Source organism: Erpetoichthys calabaricus, chromosome 10 (assembly GCF_900747795.2).
Source record: "Erpetoichthys calabaricus chromosome 10, fErpCal1.3, whole genome shotgun sequence".
Taxonomy (NCBI): Eukaryota; Metazoa; Chordata; class Cladistia; order Polypteriformes; family Polypteridae; genus Erpetoichthys; species Erpetoichthys calabaricus.
Window position 1 is genome coordinate 54176219 of NC_041403.2, and position 25126 is coordinate 54201344.

Consider the following 25126-nt stretch of genomic DNA (forward strand, 5'->3'; position numbering starts at 1 on the left):
CTAAGCAGGGGTTTCTTATTCTCCACTTTTTCATTGATTACATCACTTGATGCATGTAGAGAATTCTAAATTAATTAATAATCAGCCTTCAAGTGCTCTTGGCCAGCTGAATTTGAAGTCCCAAGTTTATAGTGTCCTAGAATACTAGCTTTTAATATTGTAATGCTTAAAAATGGCATTTTTTTTATATTCTCGTCTTTGCTTTAACATGAAAGGCAAAATGAACCCAAACATAAGACTTAAATATGGACAGAACATTTGCTATTTGAATCTCTGCAGCAGTGCTCATGTTTGTTGTACACCATCTGTTGAAATGGAGAAAGGATGCAATTTGTTAATGCAAGTACCAAAAATGCATTTCAGCACTACAGCAAGATCATCAACTGTTGTATGACACAAGAAATCCTGATGATATGGTATACAATCATACAGCAGTAATAATGAATATTACACAGTAAACCTTACCATTTCTTTTCTTTTCCTTTGTATTGTCTTGGCAGCCTTTGAGGAGGTTTCCTTTAGATGCTGCTATCATCTTCTCTGATATCCTTGTCATTCCTCAGGTTAGTATGGGAGGTGGGCATGCAAGACATTTGTCTAGAAATTACATTTTACTCTGTATTGGCATTTTCCAAATGCAGTACTACTCATTTCTTATTAAAACTCAAGTTTTATATATATTCATGCATCATAAAAATTATTGAGGTGGGAGCAACTATGTAAAATAAGAACTTGGGTCACTTTTGGAACCTCTACATTCTTCTTTGGCTCAAGACATTTTTCTTTTTTTCCTTGTTTATGGGGTTTTGCAATAACATTTTTAACATGTAATACACTATATAAATAGAGCTCACTAGATTAGTCTATATTATTACTGATTATATATATAAATAAAAGTAATGTGTATGTATGTGTATGTGTGTGTGTATATATATATATATATATATATATATATATATATATATATATATATATATATTTTATTTTTTTTTTCTTCATAGGTTTTCTTCTAGTTAGACACAGGAGTTTTAGTAATGTGGGAGTTCTGCCAATTGTGATTAGCATTTAAGATTCAAAGTAGGGTGAAAAATACATGAATTTGCTAGTTTGTCATCTGAGTGTCATGCTTAGCTATTGGAAATGTACTGAATGGTACTCTGAATTAAATGCTCTGAAAAGAAAGCAGCATGCAATGATAGTAAGTACTACAAAGTAAATTAGTATCTAAAAATCTGCTAATTTTGCCACAGGTAGAAACTTTTATATTAAGATGAAGTTTGAATTGCAGAATTGATCAATGCAAAACCAATTCCAATGAAATATCAAAGCAGTCCTTTCTGTTTTTTTATTGAATATACTGCAAATCAGTTTATAGATGGCATGCTTTTTTTTTCTTTCATATGAATTCTGTAAGTAGTTGCCATTTAGCTTCCTTTTAAAGAAACTGGACTCATTTTGTGGATTTATGAACCTATTAAAACTGTTTCTGTTTTTACAGGCACTAGGGATGGAAGTGCTTATGGTTCCTGCTAAGGGGCCAACATTCCCAGATCCTCTTAAAGACCCTGAAGACTTGAATAGACTAAAAGTGAAGGTTGATGTGACTGCAGAGCTGGGATATGTCTTTCAAGCTATTACACTTACACGCCATAAGCTAGAAGGCAAGGTCCCATTGATTGGCTTCTCAGGTGCTCCGGTGAGGCAATAAATTAGGATTTGTTAAAAGACGTTCTTGTTCAATAACAACTTTAAAAAATATATATAGGTATCAGGTGATGTATTCACTTAAGTTATTTGTATCGTCACAGATTATTCTGCTAAGTTTTTAAAATTAGACTCTTATGTGTTTAAGTACTTTGTATATATAAAGAAAGAGTAACACTTTGTTAAATTGCAAAAAATAACTTATTTTCTGTTTTGATCTAGATATAATATCTGTGGTTAATTGTGAAACTTACCAATATGGGAAGAGCAATATTGATCTTAGAAGTGCAGCAGTGATTACATACTTTGAATACGTGCAAATGCAGAAGTAATAAGACAGATGTTTATTTTTGATTATTTTTTTAAATCATTTACTAGACGTTGGGTTGCAATAAAACAGTCTCTCCCAACTACTGAGCCTGCCCTGCCATAATATTGCTACATAATGGTCAAAGTGGCCTGACATTTTTAAAAGCACTATAAGATATGAAGGAAAATATTTTATAGTGTGTCTTTGTGGGGTAGGGTTGAAATTTGTAATCTACAATTTCTTGCATCTGAACAGCGATTTAAAGGGCTCTTTGTGTATCTCTGGTTTAATGTCATATTCATCCACACAAAGTCTGTGTGTCATATTGGTGTCACTTCAGATCGTTGATTTGTTATTAGATTAATTCGTATTTGCCTGCACTGCTTCTCATTTTTAATAAAAAGTGTTACAGTTTCACATATCAACATTAGAACTTACTAATTATTACTTTATTGTAATGCATCATCAAGCTAAGCAGTGTGTGTGGGAGGGTGGGTAACAATATTTTTGGCCCTATTTGAATATTCTCAATCTTTGCATATTTTTGGCTTTGAATATGGTCAGATCTTCCCCTACTGGTAAAGGAGATCTCAGTGAACAAAGAAACCACACCGTGGTAGTGTTAACATTTGCTTTGCATGCAAAGGAGATCCAGCGTTCTGCATGCTAGTGTAAAAATGTAGTAAACATATGCTTCCAGTACAATCAAGGTGGATAGATCATACACTTCAGCTTTTGGATGCTGTCTGCGTGATAACAATTTTCTTATTTAGACCGGTAAGGCTGAATATGAATACCGAAAGTTATTTCTAAAGAACTCTGTATGAGGATTGGCATTGATTCATCATCCTGTATGTGGCTCGTCATATGAGCTACATTAAATATGCAGTTTATTGCTATTTGGCTTTTTTAAGTCTAAAGAAAATTAAAAACTGCAAACTGCCATAAAAACCAATATGTATCTGTAAAGCATAATTGGTTTATTTGGATGTGCTTTACTATTTAGGAACTTTGGCAACTTCTTGGTATTAAAATAAACATTAATTGTACTTTGCATCAGAATCCTATAGGGAAACTGTCAGACTGTTTACAATATTAAGAGGTGTGATGTTACTATAATCATATTTATTAAATTAGTTGGTTAAACTGTCCATTTAAACATTGATATTCTTGTTTTACAGTCCACTTGTTTTTGTATTTATTTGAATTGTTAAAAGTGTAAACAAAAACATCAAGCATTCATGCCTAAATGACATTTGTATTTGCAGTGGACTTTAATGACATACATGATTGAGGGGGGAGGCTCACCTACCATGTCCAAAGCAAAACGCTGGTTGTATAACCACCCAGAAGCAAGTCATCGTCTGCTAAGGCAGCTTACAGATGTAATCGTGGAATACCTTTTTGAGCAGGTCAAAGCTGGAGCACAGGTGAGTAGAGCTGGTCATTTTCTGTAATGTTGGCTGTTCACTTGTGATAATAATTTGGAATGGACTTTATTGCATTTTTACTGTATATTTTGTCCTTTTTTTTTTTTTGGTCACAAATTTAAATCTGCAAAAAGAAGCTGTAATGTACCTTTTTTTTGTAGAAAAGAATAAGGGGAGGTAAGGCTTAATTTGTGACTCCAGAGCCTTCTCTGTTTCAAGAATATTTTATTAAATTAACTGACAGAAGTGATTAGGAAAAATGCAAGTAGTTTCTTGCTGGGAATAATTTGAGCAACTTATGTTGACTAGCCATAGTTCAACCATTAATTTAAGGACAGATGGTGCTGGTCTCCTTTCATGCTAATCAATTTTAATTGTGTTTTAACAAATCTGTATCTTTGTATACCATATATGCTCCAATAGAGGCCCCCGGCGTTTATTTGCAAAACTAGCTTTGGCTCCCGGCACTTAGAGACCGGCTGCTATTAGAGACCAGCCATTACTAACAAAAACCTTCAGAACGCAATATTTTTTCGTGCGTGTCGGTACAGGTAGGTACACAAAAATATTGGCTAATATTACAAACAGCTACTTTATTTGAATTTCACATGCTGAATAAGACTGTTAAAGATAAATGGCAATGTCTTTCTGTACCTTTCGCTGCTATTCTTAGTCCAAATCCGCAATGATGGCTTCGTTGTTGTCCAGTTCACTATCGTTTTCCTCTTCTTCCAGGTTTGTCACGATGCTTTGAATTCTTGCCGCCGACAATTTCCCTCTTCCTTCAAAACACGGCTGATTTTCTTTGAGGCAATGAATTAATGAATCCTCATAGCCATCACTAAAATTGGTGATGCCACAATTTTTGAAAGATTCCCAAATCATTTCATTTGAGATTTCATCCCATGCAGACATGATCCATGTCACCATCAGACGTCGTGAAGGTACGCGCAAATTTCCGCCTCGTGTGAGTTCTTTGTCATTGTCACCTGCCATCCAATTTTCATAGAATGCTCTGATCTTGTCCTTGAAAGATTTGTTCCATGAAACGTCTGCTGGCTGCACATATTTTGTGCAACCTCCTGGAACGACTGTTGTGTCCATGTTGTACTTTTTGAGCTCCCGTTTAATGTTTGCACTGATATTGCAACGATAAGAGTTCCAAATCAGAAGTCTCTTGTGGAATGAAAATTTCTCACAAACTTTTTGCAGCCATTGGATTGTGAGATCTTCATCCATCCATTTTGGGAACACGTTATGACGACTCCTTGAAGTTGAACATCTTGCTGCAACCTAGTCACTTCTCGTATTCCACGTCAAAATACGATGAATGGCTTCATCTTGGTTCCATCACCCTTGGTCGCAAGAACTAACATAAAATGATCTTTCTCATGGCCAGTAGTTTTGGTAGAGACTGTTTTTGCTCCGCTGGGATGAACAGTTTTCTCACCCGGCATGTCAAACCAAACTAATGTCTCATCCATTCCAATAATGTTGCATTCTCGGATACCTTTGGTCATCCGCAACTGAGAAATCCACATCACAAAGGAAACAACTTTGTCAATCAGTTTATCTGGATCTTTTTGAGCCACAGTTGTTTTTTGTCTGAGAGATAACGAATTACGCTCCATAAATTTTTGCAATCAGCCGGAACTCGCAACAAAAGTCTCCTTTCTCTTGGATTCTTCATCGATCTCGGTATTGAAAATCAGTTTCGCTTATTCACGAATCATCTTTCTGGAAATTTTCGCTGCTGCTCGAGAATCCAGGACAATACATGATCTTCAAGTTCTTCACTAACTTTCTTGGTTCCCCCTCCTTCTAACCACTTTCTGCTTGTACTTTTGTCCACTTTTGCAGACACCAGACTTTCATATTGCTTCTTCCACTCTGATTCTTTTCGGATCAACACCATAATGATGAGTGGCCGCTTCACCAGAAGTTTCTTTCGCATATTTCACCGCACGAATCTTAAAGACAATGTCAAATGACCGTTTCGGCGGCATTTTGGAAGGCAATGTACCATAGATTGACACGAACGTATAGGTGGAAAAAAAACTGCTTTGGTAAACTCTGCTGACCCACTACCGGCACCATCCTCGCGCACTGCTTCTTCCAAAATGAGACAGGAATGTTGTACAGTTTCTCAAAATACCAAAGTGGAAGGGTGCTCCAGAGTGGTATCTTTGTTTCGCACTTCAGAAATATAACGAGGGCACCTCGTATCGTTGGTGAAGAAATCACGTGAAAAGGATTAAAATGACAAGAAAAATCCATTTTAGCGGATACAAAGACGGCAGGTCTTTCTTTGTTACTCCCCTCTCTGCCCAAAGGGTAGATTTCATAATCCAGGACCTTGCAGGTCCAAAATAAGTAAATGCGTCCCGGGTCCGACGACCTAGGCTAATCTCGTTGACAGCGAAAACGATAAGGAATGTGCAGCTGGTTAAAAGTGATGAATCTTCGCGGAGACTCTTCATAGCAAAACACATATGTACCACTCTCTGTTTATCACTACTGTACGGTATTACTGTATAACGACCGAATTTTGGTCAACCTGGCACAAAAATGAAGCAGTTTTAGAAACCGGTATATCCGTATTTCTTATATATGCAATGTGCTGACATGCACATGTATTACACTTATCTATAAAGATAGAGACGCTTACAATGTACGCCAGTAGGCAAATATCAAAGACCCGGCTACTGGTAGAGACTGGCTACTATTTGGCCACGTCCCCTCTGAAGCCCAGCGCTTATTAGAGACCAGCGACAATAAGAGACTCGGTGTTTATTGGAGCATATATGGTATGTTAAGTCAGTATTTAGTAATTGTTTTTTAAATCTATATTTCCAGTTTACATGAGAACGTGTCACAACTCTCTGCATCTGCACTCGTTGAAGAGCTCTATACAAAAACAAACTGAATTGAATTGAGTATTACGTATTTCAGTCTTTAAATAAACTACATGTTCAATGAGGACTGTTTTCCTAGCCTTGAAGTAATTGAAACTTTTGAGCATGTAACAGTACTGGACAGAACAGTATGAATATTCTGCCAGAATAAAGCCACCCATTCACTTCTTGTTCAGTGGTTAAAATGGAACAGGTGTCAAAGTGGCATTAATGACTACCCTGGTGGTACTATGAAGTGGTCTAATTATTTGATCTTTGGCAGTAGTGCAGGGCCTTCACAACAGGGAGCTTATCTCGGCACTAGTTATTTGTGCTGCACTGTTTGCTGTCATGTTAATGTGGCAGATTTCAATTGCTCTTTTAAATGTTATTTTAAACCTATTCAGAAAATATAAGCAAAGCTGCTCTGAAAGCAACCCTGAATGTTGTAGTTATCGAGAATGGTGTTGCAGTTTTACATTTCACCACAAGATGGAAGTGTTGATCCATTAGTTTGGTTATGTTGTGCCACTGAATGTTTATTTTTCACCTGTTTTTGTTTTTTTAGCCAGCTTTCACAAAAGAGGGAACATTTGATAATTAGTTTTCATATTGCTCTTTTGTTTGCCTTGTCACAGGCTCTACAAGTCTTTGAATCACATGCTGGCTGCCTCGGTCCTGTGCAGTTTACAGAGTTTGCCTTGCCTTACCTACGAGACATTGCACACAGAGTAAAAGCCAAGTTAAAAGAATCCAGTTTGGACACAGTCCCTATGGTAAGAGTAAAACTGTTCTTGGCTGATTTTATTTTTTTTGTTTATTTATTTTTTTTATTTTATTGTAATCATTCCATACATATAGATCAATTTTTACAAAAAATAGGATTGAAAGCAAATCAAACCCCACCCCTGAGAAGGAGAGCATGTCCAAAGGAGTAATACTTAAGGCTTGTAAACATGCCTAAATTATTGAGTTTAATAGGGCAAAAAAAAAATAAATGGAGAAGGAAAAGAAAATTCTTCTTATTCTAAAATATTATTGATTAAATCCTGCCAGGTTTTGAAAAAAATTCTGTACAGATCCCCTAACTGAGAATTTGATTTTTTCCAATTTCAAATAATATAAAACATCGGTTTCCCACTGACTTATTAGAGGAGAGTTAGGATTCTTCCAATTTAACAAAATCAGTCTGCGAGCCAAAAGTGTAGTGAATGCAATCACAGTTTGCTTGTCCTTCTCCACTTCAAGTCCATCTGGAAGAACACCGAACACAGCTATTAGTGGGTTAGGAGGGATTGTGACACCAAGGCTGTCTGAAAGGCACTTAAAAATTTTGGTCCAAAATGAAGTTAATTTGGTGCATGCCCAAAACATGTGACCCAGTGAGGCAGGAGCTTGGTTGCAACGTTTGCAGGTTGGATCTTGCCCTGGAAACATTTTGGACAGTTTTAAGCGAGACAGATGAGCTTGATATATAATTTTGAGTTGAATAATTCTGTGCTTTGCGCATATGGAGCTTGAGTGAATTCTCTGCATTGCTACCTTCCACTCCTTTTCCCTTTTTCCCATTGTCCTCTTGGATCTTTAAAAGGAAGGGACTCTAATAAAATTTTATAAATTGCAGAAATGGTGTGTAAGTCCTCGAGGTTGAGCAGTATTTTTTCTAGCATGGTGGAGGGTACGAGATGAGGAAAATCGGGCAGTTTCTGTTTGACAAAGTTTCTAATTTGAAGATAGTGACAGAAATGTGTAGCTGGAAGGTTAAATTTGGAATGTAATTGTTCAAAGGATGCAAAGATGTTGTCTATATAAAGATCTCTGAGCAATTTAATCCCAAAGCTTTTCCAGGTATTAAAAACTGGATATGTTTGCGAGGGTTGAAAGAGGTGGTTCTCTTGCAGAGGTGCCACAGATAGAAGATTTTCCATCTTAAATTGCTTTCTAATTTGGTTCCATGTTCTGAGTGAGTGAAGCACAATTGGGTTATTAGTATATTTGCAATAACTTGCATTTATTGGAGCGCAAAGCAGAGAATATAAAGAAGTGCTGCAGGATTTTACTTCTATTGCCCATCAGGCCTGTGTATGTTCATTTATTTGTGTCCAGGTTTTAATGGCTTGTATGTTTGCTGCCCAGTAATAAAACTGAAATTTAGGTAGAGCCATGCCACCTTCTGCCTGAGGTCTGTGTAGGGCCGCTCTTCGTATACGTGAATGTTTTGAGTTCCAAATAAATGAGGTTATGGTTGAATCTAATTGCTTAAAAAAATTATTTATTGATATATATATATTGGGATGTTTTGAAATAAAAAAAGCTTAGGAAGGATATTCATCTTAACGTTAATTCTTCTGGCTAGAGTGAGATGAAGGGTTGACCATCTATGCAAGTCTTGCTTAATTTTTTCCATACAGACGGTGAAATTTTCTTTACTTGTGATATTTACCCCTAGGTATTTAAAATAATCTGCTATGGTAAAAGGTAGGGTGTCCAATCTAATATTATATGCTTATGAATTCACTGGAAAGAGTATGCTTTTATTCAAATTAATTCTGAGACCAGAAACCTTTTGAAAATCTGAAAGTGCTGTTAAAACTGCAGGCACACTGTTTTCTGGGTCTGATATATATAAGACCATATCATCTGCATATAGAGAAATTTTCTGTTCAAGTCCTTCTCGGATAATCCCCATTATCTGATAAGAATTTCGACAGTGGACCGCCAGTGGTTCAATGGCGATTTCAAACAGCAGTGGTGACAAAGGGCATCCTTGTCTGGTGCCACATTCTAGTTTAAAGTAGTCTGAACAAATGTTATTAATACAGACTGAGGCTTCTGGACTGGAATACAGTAATCCCTCCTCCATCGCGGGGGTTGCGTTCCAGAGCCACCCGCGAAATAAGAAAATCCGCGAAGTAGAAACCATATGTTTATATGGTTATTTTTATATTGTCATGCTTGGGTCACAGATTTGCGCAGAAACACAGGAGGTTGTAGAGAGACAGGAACGTTATTCAAACACTGCAAACAAACATTTGTCTCTTTTTCAAAAGTTTAAACTGTGCTCCATGACAAGACAGAGATGACAGTTCCGTCTCACAATTAAAAGAATGCAAACATATCTTCCTCTTCAAAGGAGTGCGCGTCAGGAGCAGATAATGTCAGAGAGATAGAGAAAAGCAAACAAATCAATAGGGCTGTTTGGCTTTTAAGTATGCGAAGCACCGCGGCACAAAGCTGTTGAAGGCGGCAGCTCACACCCCCTCCGTCAGGAGCAGAGAAAGAGAGAGACAGAGAAAAACAAACAATCGAAAATCAATACGTGCCCTTCGTGCTTTTAAGTATGCGAAACACTGTGCAGCATGTCGCTTCACGAAGCAGCTGCACAGAAGGTAGCAACGTGAAGATAATCTTTCAGCATTTTTAGATGAGCGTCCGTATCGTCTAGGTGTGCGAACAGCCCCCCTGCTCAATCCCCCTACGTCAGGATCAGAGAAAGTCAGTGCAAGAGAGAGAGAGAGAAAAGTAAGTTGGGTAGCTTCTCAGCCATCTGCCAATAGCGTCCCTTGTATGAAATCAACTGGGCAAACCAACTGAGGAAGCATGTACAAGAAATTAAAAGACCCATTGTCCCCAGAAATCCGCAAACCAGCAAAAAACCCGCGATATATATTTAAATATGCTTACATATAAAATCCGCGATAGAGTGAAGCTGCGAAAGGCGAAGCGCGATACAGCGAGGGATTACTGTACAGTAGTTTGATCCATGTACAAATATTCTGGCCAAACCCAAATTTCTCCAGTGTGGTGAAAAGGTAGTTTCATTCAATCATATCATTGGATGCAGAAAAAGCATTTGATAATAATATGTCTGAGATGTTTGACTTTGCTGGTTGAATATATTACATTAAATGGGCGTCAAAGATTGGAAGATAAGTGTCGGCCTTTAATAAATCCAGTTTGATTCTGTGATATTACCGAAGGCAGCACTTTCTCCATCCTTCTAGCTATGAAATTGGTCTGTATGATGCACATTGTAACAAGTCCTTATTTTGTTTAGGGAAGACGGTGATTAATGCTTGACGAAAAGTTTGAGGTAGAATTTGATTGTCACTAGCTTCTGTAAATGTTGCCAATAAGAGGGGAGCCAGCTGAGTGGAGCATTTTATAAAATTCTATAGGGTATCCAGCAGGGCCTGCTGATTTCCCGCCTTGAAGTGACTTTATAGCATCTAGTAATTCTGATAGGGTCAGAGGTTTATCCAGTTCCTCGGCACTAAAAGTATCTATTTGTGGTATCTGTAATGTATACAGAAATGCATTAGATTGTGTTTTGTCTTCTTTAAACTCAGTAGAATATAAGGTTTTATTCTTGGCTGATTTTAAATTAACCATGGCAGATTAACATTTAAAAATGTAATGGATTTTTTTTTTCTTTTTTCCATCTTGCTCCTTTGAAGGTTTGCACATAAGTATTCCACATTCAGAGTGATAACATTGTCTGTACTTTTATATGAAAAGGTTTTTTCCCCTTAAAATTCAATTTTAAACTTTGTTGCTGCTTGTTATAGTGCAATTATTTAGAATTTTCTTTAATTTTCTGCTGTACTTAAATCTGTATATATGTTTTCCTTATATAAACATTAAGTAACGTGTTTAAAAGATACTACAAATGTGTCATCTTATGAGTTCCCTGCAATCCAAGAAAAATATATGCATATGCAAAAGAACAGGGAGATATTTTATTATAAGTAAAGGGTATTTAAATCCAGGTTTAAAGTAATATTTTAGCTGTTACAAAGTAACCCAAGCTACTTTGTCCATTTTAATCTGCAAACGTCTGTGTTAAATTTGCTCTGTACAATGATGAATAAATTAGTGCGCATATTAGTAAAGATAACAATCTAATCAGGTTTTGTTTTTTTTTAATAGGATTTGATTTAAAATTAGTCTATAGGGATTACTTACTTCCCTTTTCTTTATGTCTTTGGTTCTTAATGCATGATAAATTGAATGTTTTCCCAATACAAAATTATGATTCAATAATAATTCTGTACTTGAATTCAAGAAAGCCTCCGCAAATATGTTAGTATTCCTAACAGGAGAAGCAGAGATGCACCAACACTACTGGTATCAGTACGATTCTGGCATTAGTTATTCGTACTTTGTATTGAATTTGTGTTAAGGATTTTTTAGTGGACCCCACATTCAGGCAGCAGGAAATTTAAATGGGGACTTAGCATAAAATATGAAAAGTTGCAGAACTGTGTGGTGGCTTAAAGTAAATCAGTAATTTTGTATAGGAATATGTATTGGTGGAAAAACTTGATGGTTGTTTTATGCTGAAGAAACAAGGATACCAGCTGTGCAACACAGTCGTAGTTATACACATGGCACATACCAGTTAGATTTCCTTGTTTATAATATACGTGTTCAGGTTTTTCTAGGTACAAAGTAGAGTTGCCACATACAAATTTGAAATTAGAATATTTCTTTTACACACCCTCAGTAGTTATTTGAAATTAAAGTTTCCGATCTCTCCATTTGGCTTTGTGTTCCTGCAGTCGACACTCTGTGTCATTTGCTGGAGGACCACCCTGTGCAGTGAATTAATCAAATCCTTCTAAGAGGGCTGCAGCCAAATGGTACACAGAGACACTGCAAGAATAGATCACACTTTATGCTGTCATGTGTAGTACTTGTGTAAACTCCCTGCTAATGAAGAAGCAACTGCTAAATGTGTACTAATATGGATGATAAAGAAAAGTATTTATTACAAAAAGATGGATAGGTTAATTTTCCTAATCAACATACCACTATAATTGTATTTTCATGTGAGCTTGTTACAGTGCTCTGAGACTGCACTCAGTAAAGAGCTCTCTACAAAAGTAAATTGACTTCATTATACCAACTGCCTTTTTTTAAGGAAATTGTCAATTCTTTCTATGTATGAATATTTTGCCTTTCATTTTACATATAACATACATGCTACTACCATGAATTTCTCATATCACCTCATGCTTGCACCATCTGTACTTCTCTGCAGGGTTCACTTCAGATGAGCCATTATCTCCAAATATTCATCAAACCACAAATGTTACGTCTGCTGCTTGAAAGTGCAAGGTTAACAGAAAAAAGCAAGCCACATCCTAAAAACAGCTGAAGACATGTCACTTCTAGGTTAAGCCTGTTCACGTTTTAGAATGGTTAACTTGTCATTAGTAAATGGACTGGCTTCTCCTCCTTAAGCACAGGCCTTTTCAATATCATCTGTGCTCAATGTAGGTACCTCAGCTTGGGTGACATGCAGTTTCACTTGACACACATTACCAAAAATGATGAGGCTAACGGAAAAACATTAAGGTCACATGTGTTACATTTTTGTTGCAGCTGTAAATGGGGGTGTTGGACAGAGACCGAGTTTAGTTTAGTCCTGTCTGTTATTCCTTTATGGCCTGCTCCCACCCACCACGATGAACTGGCATCCCACCCACACTGTCTGTCTGTCATCCGCCAGGTGTGTTTATTGTTTAGACTGCTAGGTTTTTTTTGTTTGTTTTTTTTTTTTTGTGGTTTGACAACCTAATGCTTAGACCCATTCTTCTTTGGCCTTTCTTTCATATTTTTGTTTTGTATTGTTTCATCAATTTCAAGATAAATATTCAAACTTATTTTATAGATTGTTTTGTACGTTACTTTGAACAAAGGCATTTTAAGTGATGGGGGAAACAATATCACAGAGCAACCTTTAGTATGTTCAGTTGTTCAATTTCTAAAACACAGAAAAGACATCTAGTACTTCAATTTATATAAAAAAGATGGGTAAAACCTTTCATCTTATGGCAACAATTGATTTTTTGATTGCTTTTAACCTATTTGAGCAATCACATCTGATTTTTGTCTGGGTTTGTTATGTGGATTACAGATGTAAAGAGGCAGTCTTGGTCTTGCCGACTATAGAAGAACATGTACTTGGACTATGGCGACTGTGGGACGTGGCTCTGCAATTGACCAGATATCTGCTATTTACTCCTAGCACTGCATTACTAACAATCTTAAGATAATGGGTTGTTCGTATTAGTGATAAAACCGAGCTCTTGCCTTTGCTGTCCACTATAGTACATTAAAAAGATAATTCCTCAAAGTCTCACAATCTGTTTTGATGATGTAACAAGCCTGAGCTGGTCCATGTTGTCAAATATATGCTCACACAATATAAAATAAAATTATGAAATAACCTGCATACAGATGTTAGTGTTGTAAGGAATTTGAGCTTTTATACCTCTATGCTTATGTAAACTGTTTCAGGTTGTTTCATAGCTTATATGATTATAAATTGTGAGGATTATTAATACTTGTGCTTCTTACGTATATTTATTATACTAATACAAATATGAGGTACAAAGACTATTACTCATGTGCAATCAATGTATAAAAGGTAAAAGAAGCTCTTATTAGAGGGGTAAAGTTGTCAGATAAAACAGTACAGGTGAGCCACCAGAGAAAAACACACAAGTGCACCGCTGTTGAAATAAGAGCAGTGTGCACGAGCCGTGTAAACTGCCCAGGTGCATCCACTGAAGTACAGACATATGCCCATCTGAACCCGGCGTCATGAAATGCTCCTTATACCCAGAGAGACTTCCTCCGCTACTGGCCAGGAAACAGAGACCACTCCTCTTCCCTGGCTGCTTTAGCTCAAGTGTCTCTGTCAGCACTATGTACCTGTGTCGACAGGCATTTTACTGCAGCTTCAAAGAGATAAGAAAAGAAAAACAGATGACCTGTGATAAAGCACACATATCATACATATGAAAACCTAGTTAGGCTAGATATATATTTCTGTTGCCAATATTTTTGTTTTTTTTTAAATAATTTGGAATTTCAGTTTATTAAGAGATTGTTTCTATGGTTGACTAAATAGTACAAACATTTACAGGAACTATTTGTTAATTTTAATAAATGTTATTCAAAATTCATTAAAGGCAAGTTTCATTCACTATGGTGATTAAAAAAATTTATTATCTTTATCTGTTTGTTGTATATAGCATCATTCTTTCTGTATATATACTATACAAGTACTTTTATCAGCCCAGATTGTTCTTGGACTACATGGTGTCGAGTCAAGTAGCTTTATTGTCATACCTTCCTTACACTGTATTGCATCATATAGTGGCACAAAATAATGTTCTCCATGACCATGGTGCAAAATATACATTAACACAGGACAGGTCCAAGACAGGTATGCTAAAAATAGATAAATAATAGGTAAGTGAATAGATAATAAATAAATTTAAAAAAAACAGTAGTAATAAGTGTATTGCATATAAAATAAGCTACTAAGAGCAGGTCAGAGGACAGAGTAGCAGCACAGATTTCAGATTCTGGGCAGCCAAGAGGTAGAAGCTGTTTGCAGTACCTTCTGCCAGATGGAAGTGAGACAAAGAGACCATGGGAGGGGTGGGATCGCTCCTTCACAATGCTATAGGCTTTGCGGAAGCATTGCTTTATAAAGAGCAGAGTGGTCCCACTGATCTTTTCTGCTGTGCACTATTAATTGTAGGACCTTATGATCAGAGACCCTGCAGTTCCCAAATCAGACAGTGATGCTGATGGTCAGAATACTCTCGTTAGTGCCCCTGTAGAATATGCAGTGAATGGGGTGAGGCAGGCTTGCCTTCTTCAGCCACTGAAGGAAGTGGACGCTATTGTGTCTTCTTGGCAATCGGGGTGGTATTAATTGACCAAGTAAGGGCAACTGTAAGTGTCAGCTGTCAAATATATGGTATTGGTGCACCTCTAGTTGTATATACAAGCCGTTACAGAATGGAGAGTAGCAAATATCAACTATTACTTTCTATCTTAGCTTAACTGGATTGCCACAGAAGGTGAGCGTTCAGCCCTTGGTTTTAGACTTAGTCTAGACCAGTCCTAACCTACTGTACTAACTAACCCATGTAATATATCTTGCAGGCCATTTTTCATTTACTTGACACTTGGATTGAAAACCCCCAATTTTATTCAATTACATCCAGTCTTTTTTTAGTAGTGTTTTTCCATTTAGAAAGCATCAAGAATATTGCATTGCAATATGGTATGTTTAACTGAAGAAATAAACTTATTTTTAGATCTGAAGATTTTAAGTTCTACGCTGGTTAATTTTGCCCATCTTTTACTTATTTTCTTCTTTGCCTTTTTAAGATTGTTTTTGCAAAAGATGCTCATTATGCATTGGAAGATCTAGCACAGTCAGAATATGATGTTGTTGGTTTGGACTGGACCATTGATCCTAAAGCTGCTCGGTAAGTATGGTCTTCCTTTAACAGAATAATATTAAATTGAAAACATTTGTGGAAATATGAATTGTGCCAGGAACCACTTTGTCATCTTTAATTTTTACATTACTCAGAAAGGTACCTAAATGTTCCAATAAAGTTAATGATGCTAGAGAAGTTCCAGGGAAGATAAACCAGACTGATTTTGGGAGCTCAGGGTATGAATGATGGAGAAAGGATTGAAGGAACTGACATGAGAGACGTATAAGCGGACATGGAGAGCAGGTGTTCTTTTAAAATGAGGTCTTTAGCTAACATGCAGGAGCACAGATGGAAGCTGGTTAACAGTGAATTTCACACAAACTTCAGAACATGTATCCTCACAGACAACCACTGACAACATTAGCAAGGGCCCCTTCACATCTCAGCTTGATATTTTTCTGAATTGGGTGAAAAGGAAATGATGAGCCTCCCCCTTCTTATTATTTTATATTTGAGTTATATTTCTAAGTTTGTTATAAAGTTGCATGTGTATTTAACTTGTTTAACATTTATTTTCTTATCTTTATTCCTTTATTTTGTGACCTATCAGAGAAAGGACAGGAGGCCGTGTAGCACTTCAGGGAAATTTGGATCCATGTGCCCTCTATGCTCCTAAGGTAATGTTAGATTTATTCTGCCAAGTGTGACATTTGGAAACGATATGCCTAAAGGTAGTTTTGCATGTGATTGTCTTTCAGAATTGTATTTAAATGCCACTTCGTCTTTTATAAATCCTAAGTGTTGTCATATGCATGTAGCTGTATAACCGCAGATGTTTTCTGAAGTATGACATTGTGGAAATGTTACACTATTTAAACATTGCTGAAATTTTCTTTACTGCAGGACAAAATTGGAGAAACAGTGAAGAAGATGATTGAGGATTTTGGGAGCCAGCGATATATTGCAAATCTGGGCCATGGCCTATATCCAGACATGGACCCTGAACATGTTGGCGCTTTTGTTGATGCTGTTCACACTCATTCACGGGGAAACTGTAAATAAGCTGTCGATAAGGACTAATACCTAGGATGAAATACAGTTACATAAAGAATAAAATGAAAATAGAGGTTGAAAAAAATTCACTAACATTGACTTTTTATTTTTTTTATCCCTCAACTCTGTTTTAATGTCAGTTGATTTTTTAATGATTTACAGTTTAAATTCTGATTCCAATTTATTAAAAAAAAAAAAAAAATTCAGCATTAGCTTAATGTATTGAATGCATCCTCTCAAAAAAAATAGTCTCTGTTGGAATGGAATTTTGGTTTAGGCGAGTTTTATGTATATCCCATGATTTAAGTGTGAACTCTTCTCTAACCTCCTTGGTATTAACCCCAAACATGACTCGGGCTCAGAATTCTACGTATCTACGGGTAAGCCAGAGTCCGACTCAGGGTGACATGTAATATCCACTTTTATAGTGTTAAGTCCAAGTAACTCTCGGGACAGCATTCTGCTGCCATTTACTGGATAAAATAAACTTAAACTGCCACAATGGGGCGTACTTTAGAACAAACTGGAACAGAACCAGGCAATTGTGATGGCAATGTGAATTAGTTGTCAGATGACAACATGTCTAGTGAAACTGATGCATACAGCACAGCACGACTAAACTGCAGTGATATGTCTGGCGAGTGTGGTCCTGTGACGCTTCACAGTGGTGCAAGTAGCTTCTTGGCAAAAAAGGCAAAATGGTTGTGATCAGTTAGAAGACAAAGATGTTAGATGTCCCTTAAGCACTGTTCATAATGCAGCAACTTTCAGTGTTTGTTTCAGGGGAAAATGTGCTAGCCTAGAATAACACAAGGGGCACACCCTTCATGCGGATCACACACTGGCATTCCCTTCTCATTTGCAAGCAACAGAAAAAAATAAGTGAAGTGCATTAAACACACTTGATGTGTTGGTGACTGTTTCAGAACGTGTCTAAGGATATGTACTAAATGTGAATCAGTACTGCACTGTACACTAGACACTTCCTACTGTGTTTACATATTTCTATTACAAAATAGTGATAATAAAAATTCAGTGTTTTCTGGGGGGTAAACACAATGCTACGGAGGCTACGGACTAGAAAAGGATCAAGTTGGCCCATTTTCAACTTAACCTCCAGTATTTTAAAAAGCTAAAGGTAAGTGGGACAAATAATGGCTCACATTTGTGTGACGGATACGTATTCTGCTAGTGTGGTCCCATAGTCTCAACCTTGATGTGTAACAGAAAGTTGGAAGAAATTCTATAAGACCAAACCAGAAAGTAGTGGGCTGTGTGGTGGTGCAGCTGGTCCCACATCATTTTCTTCCTGATGTGAAGTGTGAATTAGAGCGATTATAATCTGTACGTTTGTGGAGGCTCCCATTCTTGGCTGTTGAACATTGAGACAATTTGGAAATATCGGTGATTTAACAGTCCAGACCACAAGAAGCGGTGGTGGTCAGAGTTAGAAATGCTATACAAATACCACTTTGGCTTTATTTTCCAGATATCGGGGCACATTTCTTGTTCCCATAATCCTAACGTGTACTACAATAAGTAACCAGAACTGAAGTAGTCAACTGTAGTGCGAGTCAATGGAGGAATTAAAATTAAATTTATCAGGAAATGGAACACAACGATCTGTGATCAAGTGTCATTAAACATGTTTTTTTTTTTCTTTTTATTTATTTCTAAGACATGTCACACAACATAAAATATGCCTCAAAATGAAAATGTTTTTTACCCCTCAGAGTGGGGTGTGAGGAAGTCCTGCATTTTGAATTAAATTGGCTAATTTATGCAGTTAATTCTGGTCAAGCTTCTCTTGGCCTCGTGTCCACCACAGACACACACCGTCACAACCCTGAGCAGGCACTTTACTTGCCTTAGGAGTCCCACAAAGTTGTAACTGCAAGTGTCCCCCTCTACTAGTGATTCACCTATCAAAACACTGTACTTGCTGGAGCCCACCCTCTGAAGGGGACAATATTCATTTCAAGTTGTATTTCGTTTGTGATGTCACTGAAATAACTCAATGCAGGAGGAGATGAATAGAACATTGAAAGCACATATCCAGTCTTCAGTGATTGCGAGACTCATTCCTTGTTGAATGGCCAGATGATCAACAATGCTGGTCCCCTTTAAAAAAGTTTGCCATTGCTCCGACGATTGTCCAATCACTTCATCAGCTCTGACAAAAAAAAAGTCATGAGGAAAAGGCAATACTGTAACCCCCTGGGGAATAATATAACACCGCAACCCACTTCACAACAAATCATAATTAAATACAATGGTAACTCTCGACCCAACGGCAGGACCCCCATAGTTTAATAAACTGTATTAAAGCATTTGCAAACATCGAGTAACAAACAATAGACAATGCTTGGAAAATTAAAAAAAGAGGGTACATTTTTAACAAAACGCTACAAGAAAAAACAATCTCATCAAATTAGTGTGTGAAATTGGACATTTCAGCACAGTCGGTAGATTGCACTTGGCTAACACGGAAGCTCCATGCCGGCAGGCCGCCGAGACCGTGAGGCCGCAGCACTAATCACTCCAGCCCCGTGCCACACGACGACTTCCAAATGTGTGTTCACAACCTAATGGGCTCCCTGGTGACTTCTTTGGTAAACATACTAATGTAGCAGAGCCGCACTGAATGATGCTCTCGGGGATTTGAATCTGCAGCATTACCACCAACACTTAGGGGGGGGCTCTGCTGCAATCAGGGCCATAAGGGTGGAGAGTTTAACGTGATGGTCAGCAGCCATGAATGGGCTTATTAGCACACAACTGTGAAAAAGCCATTCAAACAGATACAGCCAAATGGCATGCGATAAGGGGGTGGCTGCCTGGGGTCACCTTTGTTTATGACCTGTCAAAGTTATGTTGAAAGGTTCATATAACTTAACTAGGCGCCCCTTCTTCATCATCCTCACCACCACAGGTTAAAATGTTGGGCTTCATAAAGTAATGTCATGCTGCTTCTAAAAGTGGAGAGAAATGTCTGACTGAACGGCAGTGCAAATGAACAGAGTGAACTCTTATCAAAATCGGCACAACTGAATAATGCAGGAGTCTCTCTCTTCCCCGTTGGGGGTGATGGCGCAGTGGACCATGGGAGCCGTTCCCTTGTGGGAGGTGTCAGTCACACTTGTGTAGCAAATCCAAAAGCCTCGAAAAAGCCAATCTGCTCCTGGAGACAGCAGGCCCGCTCATTTGTCACAGCCAGTGTTATCAGCTTTTTTCTTAAATCAGATCTGAGGATTTTGGAGAGGCTCTCAGCTGTGATTGATTTAAATATGAAAAATCCTGATTGAGATTTATGAGCTTATCCTTCAATCTCCACCCCAGCCCCCAACTGCAGAATAAACAGGGTCACATGCTTCTCTTTTGCCTGGGAACACAACGGTGTATCAGGGCATTTGTCAAGCGGCAGGGAGACGCACTTAAACAGGACTGAAGATTAAGCCCCAAGTATCTGAGAAGCACATCATCTCGTAAAAGCCCCTAATGTGCTGCTATGGTGACTTTGACGCTGTATTAAAATGAAATGGCTTCAGCGTGAACAACAAGGGAATTAATGTGTGTGGCAAGGGAAGACTCTCTGAAGATCACAAACACATTTTAACTTTAGCGTTTATTATGATTAGGAATAAAGGAAAAGAGAAGCATCCTCATTCTCCCATAATGCAATAGTAACTTACATCTGATCTTTGTAAGCTGCCCCTCCACACACGGACTTGATCTTCACTTACAGTCACTTTGCCCTTAAAAGTCAAAGAAAACAACAAGGGGATAAGAAGAGGCACTAATTGTGGGATTTTTCCAAGCCTGCTCCATATTCCTCCAACAAAGATGCACATCCCTGTCAAGCAGATAAAGGCGTACAATTGGGCTTTCAAAGACTTTTGTCTCCACCGTCGCCATACAATTAGCAGCTCACCATATGCTTGGGCCCAGCAAATCCCCACATTACAAATACAACAGCCAGCGAGCCACTGTGGAAACCAGCAGACCAGGTGGGAAAGCCAATTATGTCCTCATCTCCTGCGATAAGCTCACCGAATCATCTTGCAGAAAGCAGCTCCATCCAATTATTTTCCCAGCTACAAGCAGCATCCAGCAAAGGCAAGTCATACATATTTAAAACAACTGAAGTTCACACGACACGGGTGCCATCAGACCCAAGAGGAAGCCAAAAACAGGCAAAGTGAGGTGGTGCACAAAGACGAGCCCAACACTCCTGCATCTGTTTCCTGCGTCCATTACTATTTCTGATTTACAGGGCCAGGATAAAGTAGTTGTCCCTTCCTGATTCCCTCTGTTAATGCTTACTCCTAACAGTAAATTGTTTCTGATTTCCAAAACAAATCTTTAGTGTGTGGTTGGGGAGTGTGTGTGTGTGTGTGTTCATCCTGCGATGGGCTGGTGCCCTGTCCAGTGTTTGTTCCTGCCTTGTGCCCTATGCTAGCTGGGATTGGCTCCAGCAGACCCCCACAACCCTGTGACTGACTGGCAAAAGTCAACCTGAGTACACAACAGTTTTGAAATGACCATTTAATCAATTGAAAGGAAATAAAAAAATGTTTACCAAACCAAAACTGCCCATGTAAATGCCCCCATAGTCACTCAGGATTGTGTGCATTGCCATTTGCCAGTATATTTAAGATCCATTTATCCAATTTCTAGTGACTACTATCAGTGACGAGCCAGAAACCAGCTGAATTGTAATTTTAAGACAGATGAGTAACTGGTGAATAATTCCAGAAACAAAAAGTAGTGAGAAATACAAAGCTTCTGTAAAAAGGTTGCTGCTTGCACGGCACCTGGAAGTAGATTGTACTCGCTTTTTTTGATACCAGTAGCCTCACATAAATACATCAGTAGGTACCAAGCACGTGGCAGGAACAGTTTCATGCCATTTTGTCTTTTGAGAGAAAACCACACCACAGAGTGAAAGGTTATTGCAGAGGAAGGAGACAAACGCTGAGCTGGCACACACAGCTAGTCTTCGTTTAAAATGGCTTAATCTCATAATAGTCTGAATATGACATTTTACAAATTATTTGTGCAATCTCAAGATGCGGATCAATGCTCACTATATTTCTTAAAAAATGGACACATTTGAAAGATTAAGTTTTTATTTTTCAGCCAGGCCAGGCTATTTGTTTTGTTTTATATGTATAGAAAATGCTTAATTTTTTTAGCACAATTACACGTGGCAAACTCTTACATACCATGTTTGTGAATCGCTTCACTTTGAAAAAATACCAAAGTTATCCTTTAAAAAGGAGCTTTCCAGCAATGTGAAGTTGGCTGAAAGGTCTCAGTCTCAAGCAGCAGCACACCATGCCTCGATCAAAAAGGATTCCAGAAGACCTGAGAAAGAAAGTAAATGTAAAAATATCAGTCGTGAGCAAGGGTTACAAAGCAACCTCTAAAACCATGGGACTCCAGTGAACCACCGCAAAAGCCATCATCTCCAAAAGGACAAAATCTGCAACAGTGGAAATGATGCCCAGCAGTGGCCGGCCTAGCAAAATTACCCCAAGAGAACATAGAAAACTTGCCCAGGAAGTCACAGGAGAACCCCGACAAACATCTAAAGGAACTGCAGGCCTCTGTCAGCTCAGGTAATGTCAGCATTCATGATTCCACCATTAGCATTACATCTGGCATAAAGCTAACACAGCTTTCCACAATAAGAACATCAGGCCCCCCCACAGTCAAACACAGAGATAGTAGTGAGATGGTGAGGGCGATTTGCCATAACTAGGGGAAGCAGGAATTGATCTCTACCAGAAAGGCAAAGGCAACTTTATTTATATATTGCCTTCTATAACAAAGTTATTCAAGGCAGCTTACAGACAAACCCAAGCAAAACAGGCACAATATGTAACTGAAAGTAATTAAATAATACAATAGAAAATAGTTACATTAAAAACAACAGAAATAATTAAAATGGGAATAAAAAATAAACCAATTTAAAAAATCAATAAAAATAAAGCAATAGCAGAGGAAATAAGTCAACAAAATATGCCTGGATTCAATGTTAATAAAACAAGTATGGACAAATAAATGAACAAAACAAAATGTTCAGAAATACAAACTAATGACAAGCCAAACTACAAAACTGCAACAGTCTCAGTATTATGAACCAAAGAGGGTAAGCCACTTCATAATTTTGGGGCTCTGTATACAAACACTCTTTCTACCTGCGGAGATTTTCTTCACTTGAGGCACACACCCCAGGACAGCAGCCAGTGACCTTAACCCTTTAACCGCCAACTCCCTAAATATTCCCCAAGCCAGGCGAAATCTGAACAATTTTTGTTTTTTCACTTTTTAACATTTTTTTTTACATTTTTTACATTTATTCAAGCAGTATTGACCACTAAATGTTGTGCAAGTTGCCAGTGTATACACGAAATCTATAAATGTAACCTGAATTCTCAGCTAAGCAAAACATCTTGATACCAAACCGTGCCCTTTTCAATGGTAGATACTGTCGAAACTGTAAGCGGCCCTTCCACGACAATAAACTTTCATCAACTGCAACTGACGGTCCTGGCATGTAGGGCAACTGAAATGCTTCAAATAAATGATCAATCAAAGGACGTAGCTTGAACAAGTGGTCGCGGTTTGGATCTTTCTTATCTGGCTCGTTTCTGTTGTCATTCAAATGAAACAATTTCAGCAGCAAAGAGAATCGGTTACGTGTCATGACAGCTGCAAAAATAGGTGTTGCATACATAGGATCTGTAGACCAGTACATCTCAATATCTGGTTTTCTGATTATTCCCATCAACATCAAAATCCCAATGAATTTTTTCATTTCGTTTTCATCAGTGTCAAACCAAGCACGAACACGGGAATGTGGAGGTAAATTGGGATTTTTCTCAATAAACTGTGCTGCATACAGATTTGTCTGATGAACAAAATGTCTGATCAAATCAGGTGACACAAACAGCTCATAAAACTGCTCAGCAGTGTAATTGTTTACATCAACAATAAAGCCACACGTTCCCTCAAACGAATGCAGAAAAGGTAGTTCACCACGGGCAGCAGCCCAGCTGAGATGCTGGGGATACATCCACTCAGCGCCGTCATCCGATGCGTCTTCATTCACAGTATCATGCAGCGCACGTTGCTGCTCATCACTGTCACTAAAATCTTCTTCAGAACTGCTACAATCATGATCAGAACTGTCCAAAATCGCCTGCAAAGCCTCACTTGAAGTCAGTTTACGTTTCGCCATATTCACAGCTGTTACATGCGAATCACGTCACATGACCGGCCAAAACAACCACAGACTTGTCGAAATACAACGTAGTAATAATACCCACGCCAAACCGTCAGTTATACTACTTGCCAGGCATTCATATAACCACAGGCAAATGTGCCGGATAATTCCGGCAGTATGGCGTTAGCATTAAATCAGCGGTGCCGGATATATCCGGCAGAGAGCGGTGAAGGCAGAAAGAACTGAAGGAGATGTTCAGGCGTCAGTCTGGGATCTGAAGCTCATCTGTGATTGGGTAAAAACAAACCTCATGTTATTATATTTTAATTACAGCGCAGGAGTTCGCACTCCACATCCCCGCCTACGTTTTGTGCATGTGACTCACATATATGAAAGGAAACAATGTGTTCAGTGCAGGCAGTGTGGTACGTTAAAACAAACCTCTTGTTATTATTAAGTAATATACACTGACTGCCCTAAAATGACTCATAAAAGACAAAAACTTGATGTTCGCTTTTTTTCCCCAAGACTCTTGGACAAATGAATATGAATTTATACAAACCAAAGTATTGTGCAGTGTGTGCATTATGCTGTGAAAGTGCCGTGTGTCGTATGTCAAGTGTACAAAGACATCATTAGCAAACTAAACATCAGTCCACGTTTGAAAACTCTGATGAGAAAAGTGAAGCAATAAAAGAAGTCACCTAACACCTGAACATTCAAAAACCTGCATGAAGCTAAATGTGACCAATTACATACCTGATAGTGAGCAATTGAGCAAAGGGCTACAGGGACAGAGTTCACATTAATTGATTAATAGCTCTGATTAATAATAAAAAATGATTAATCATATTAGAATTCTTGATAATTTTTTCTTATTCAAACTATGTATTTTGCATTGAAAAAAATTGTAATTTATAATTTGTAATACAATTTTTAATAAATGTGTTGAAAATTAAAATTTGACACATTTCGTTCACATACTGTATGATCCTATGTATTTTAAAATACTGAGTGACCAATAATATAAGATCCGGTTATAATGGGCTTCAAAAGTATATCTATTATAAAAGAAAATCTTGAGACGAGACGAGACTATTGCCAAGAGATTTTTTCAAGTCCAGCCCTCCTCTCAACCATTTAGGGTTAATGGTCCACGGCCACGGTCCTCTCACCTCTCATTCGTTTGAATGCTTTTGTCAGACACAGTTCACTGCGCTCTCAGCTCTTATAAATTTTTACATTTTCCT

General features: G+C 37.9%; 1 protein-coding gene across 1 annotated transcript in view; it reads left to right on the forward strand.

The window, feature by feature from the left end:
• The window catches only part of urod (uroporphyrinogen decarboxylase), a 28595-nt gene extending 11865 nt beyond the window's left edge, over nucleotides 1-16730 (forward strand). The window contains exons 4-10 of the mRNA XM_028811248.2: nucleotides 501-563; nucleotides 1499-1696; nucleotides 3283-3444; nucleotides 6977-7114; nucleotides 15537-15637; nucleotides 16203-16269; nucleotides 16496-16730. Coding sequence (XP_028667081.1) covers nucleotides 501-563; nucleotides 1499-1696; nucleotides 3283-3444; nucleotides 6977-7114; nucleotides 15537-15637; nucleotides 16203-16269; nucleotides 16496-16654 — 888 coding nt within the window. The 3' untranslated portion in view covers nucleotides 16655-16730. The remainder of the gene's footprint in view (nucleotides 1-500; nucleotides 564-1498; nucleotides 1697-3282; nucleotides 3445-6976; nucleotides 7115-15536; nucleotides 15638-16202; nucleotides 16270-16495) is intronic.
• The last annotated feature ends 8396 nt before the right edge of the window (nucleotides 16731-25126 follow it).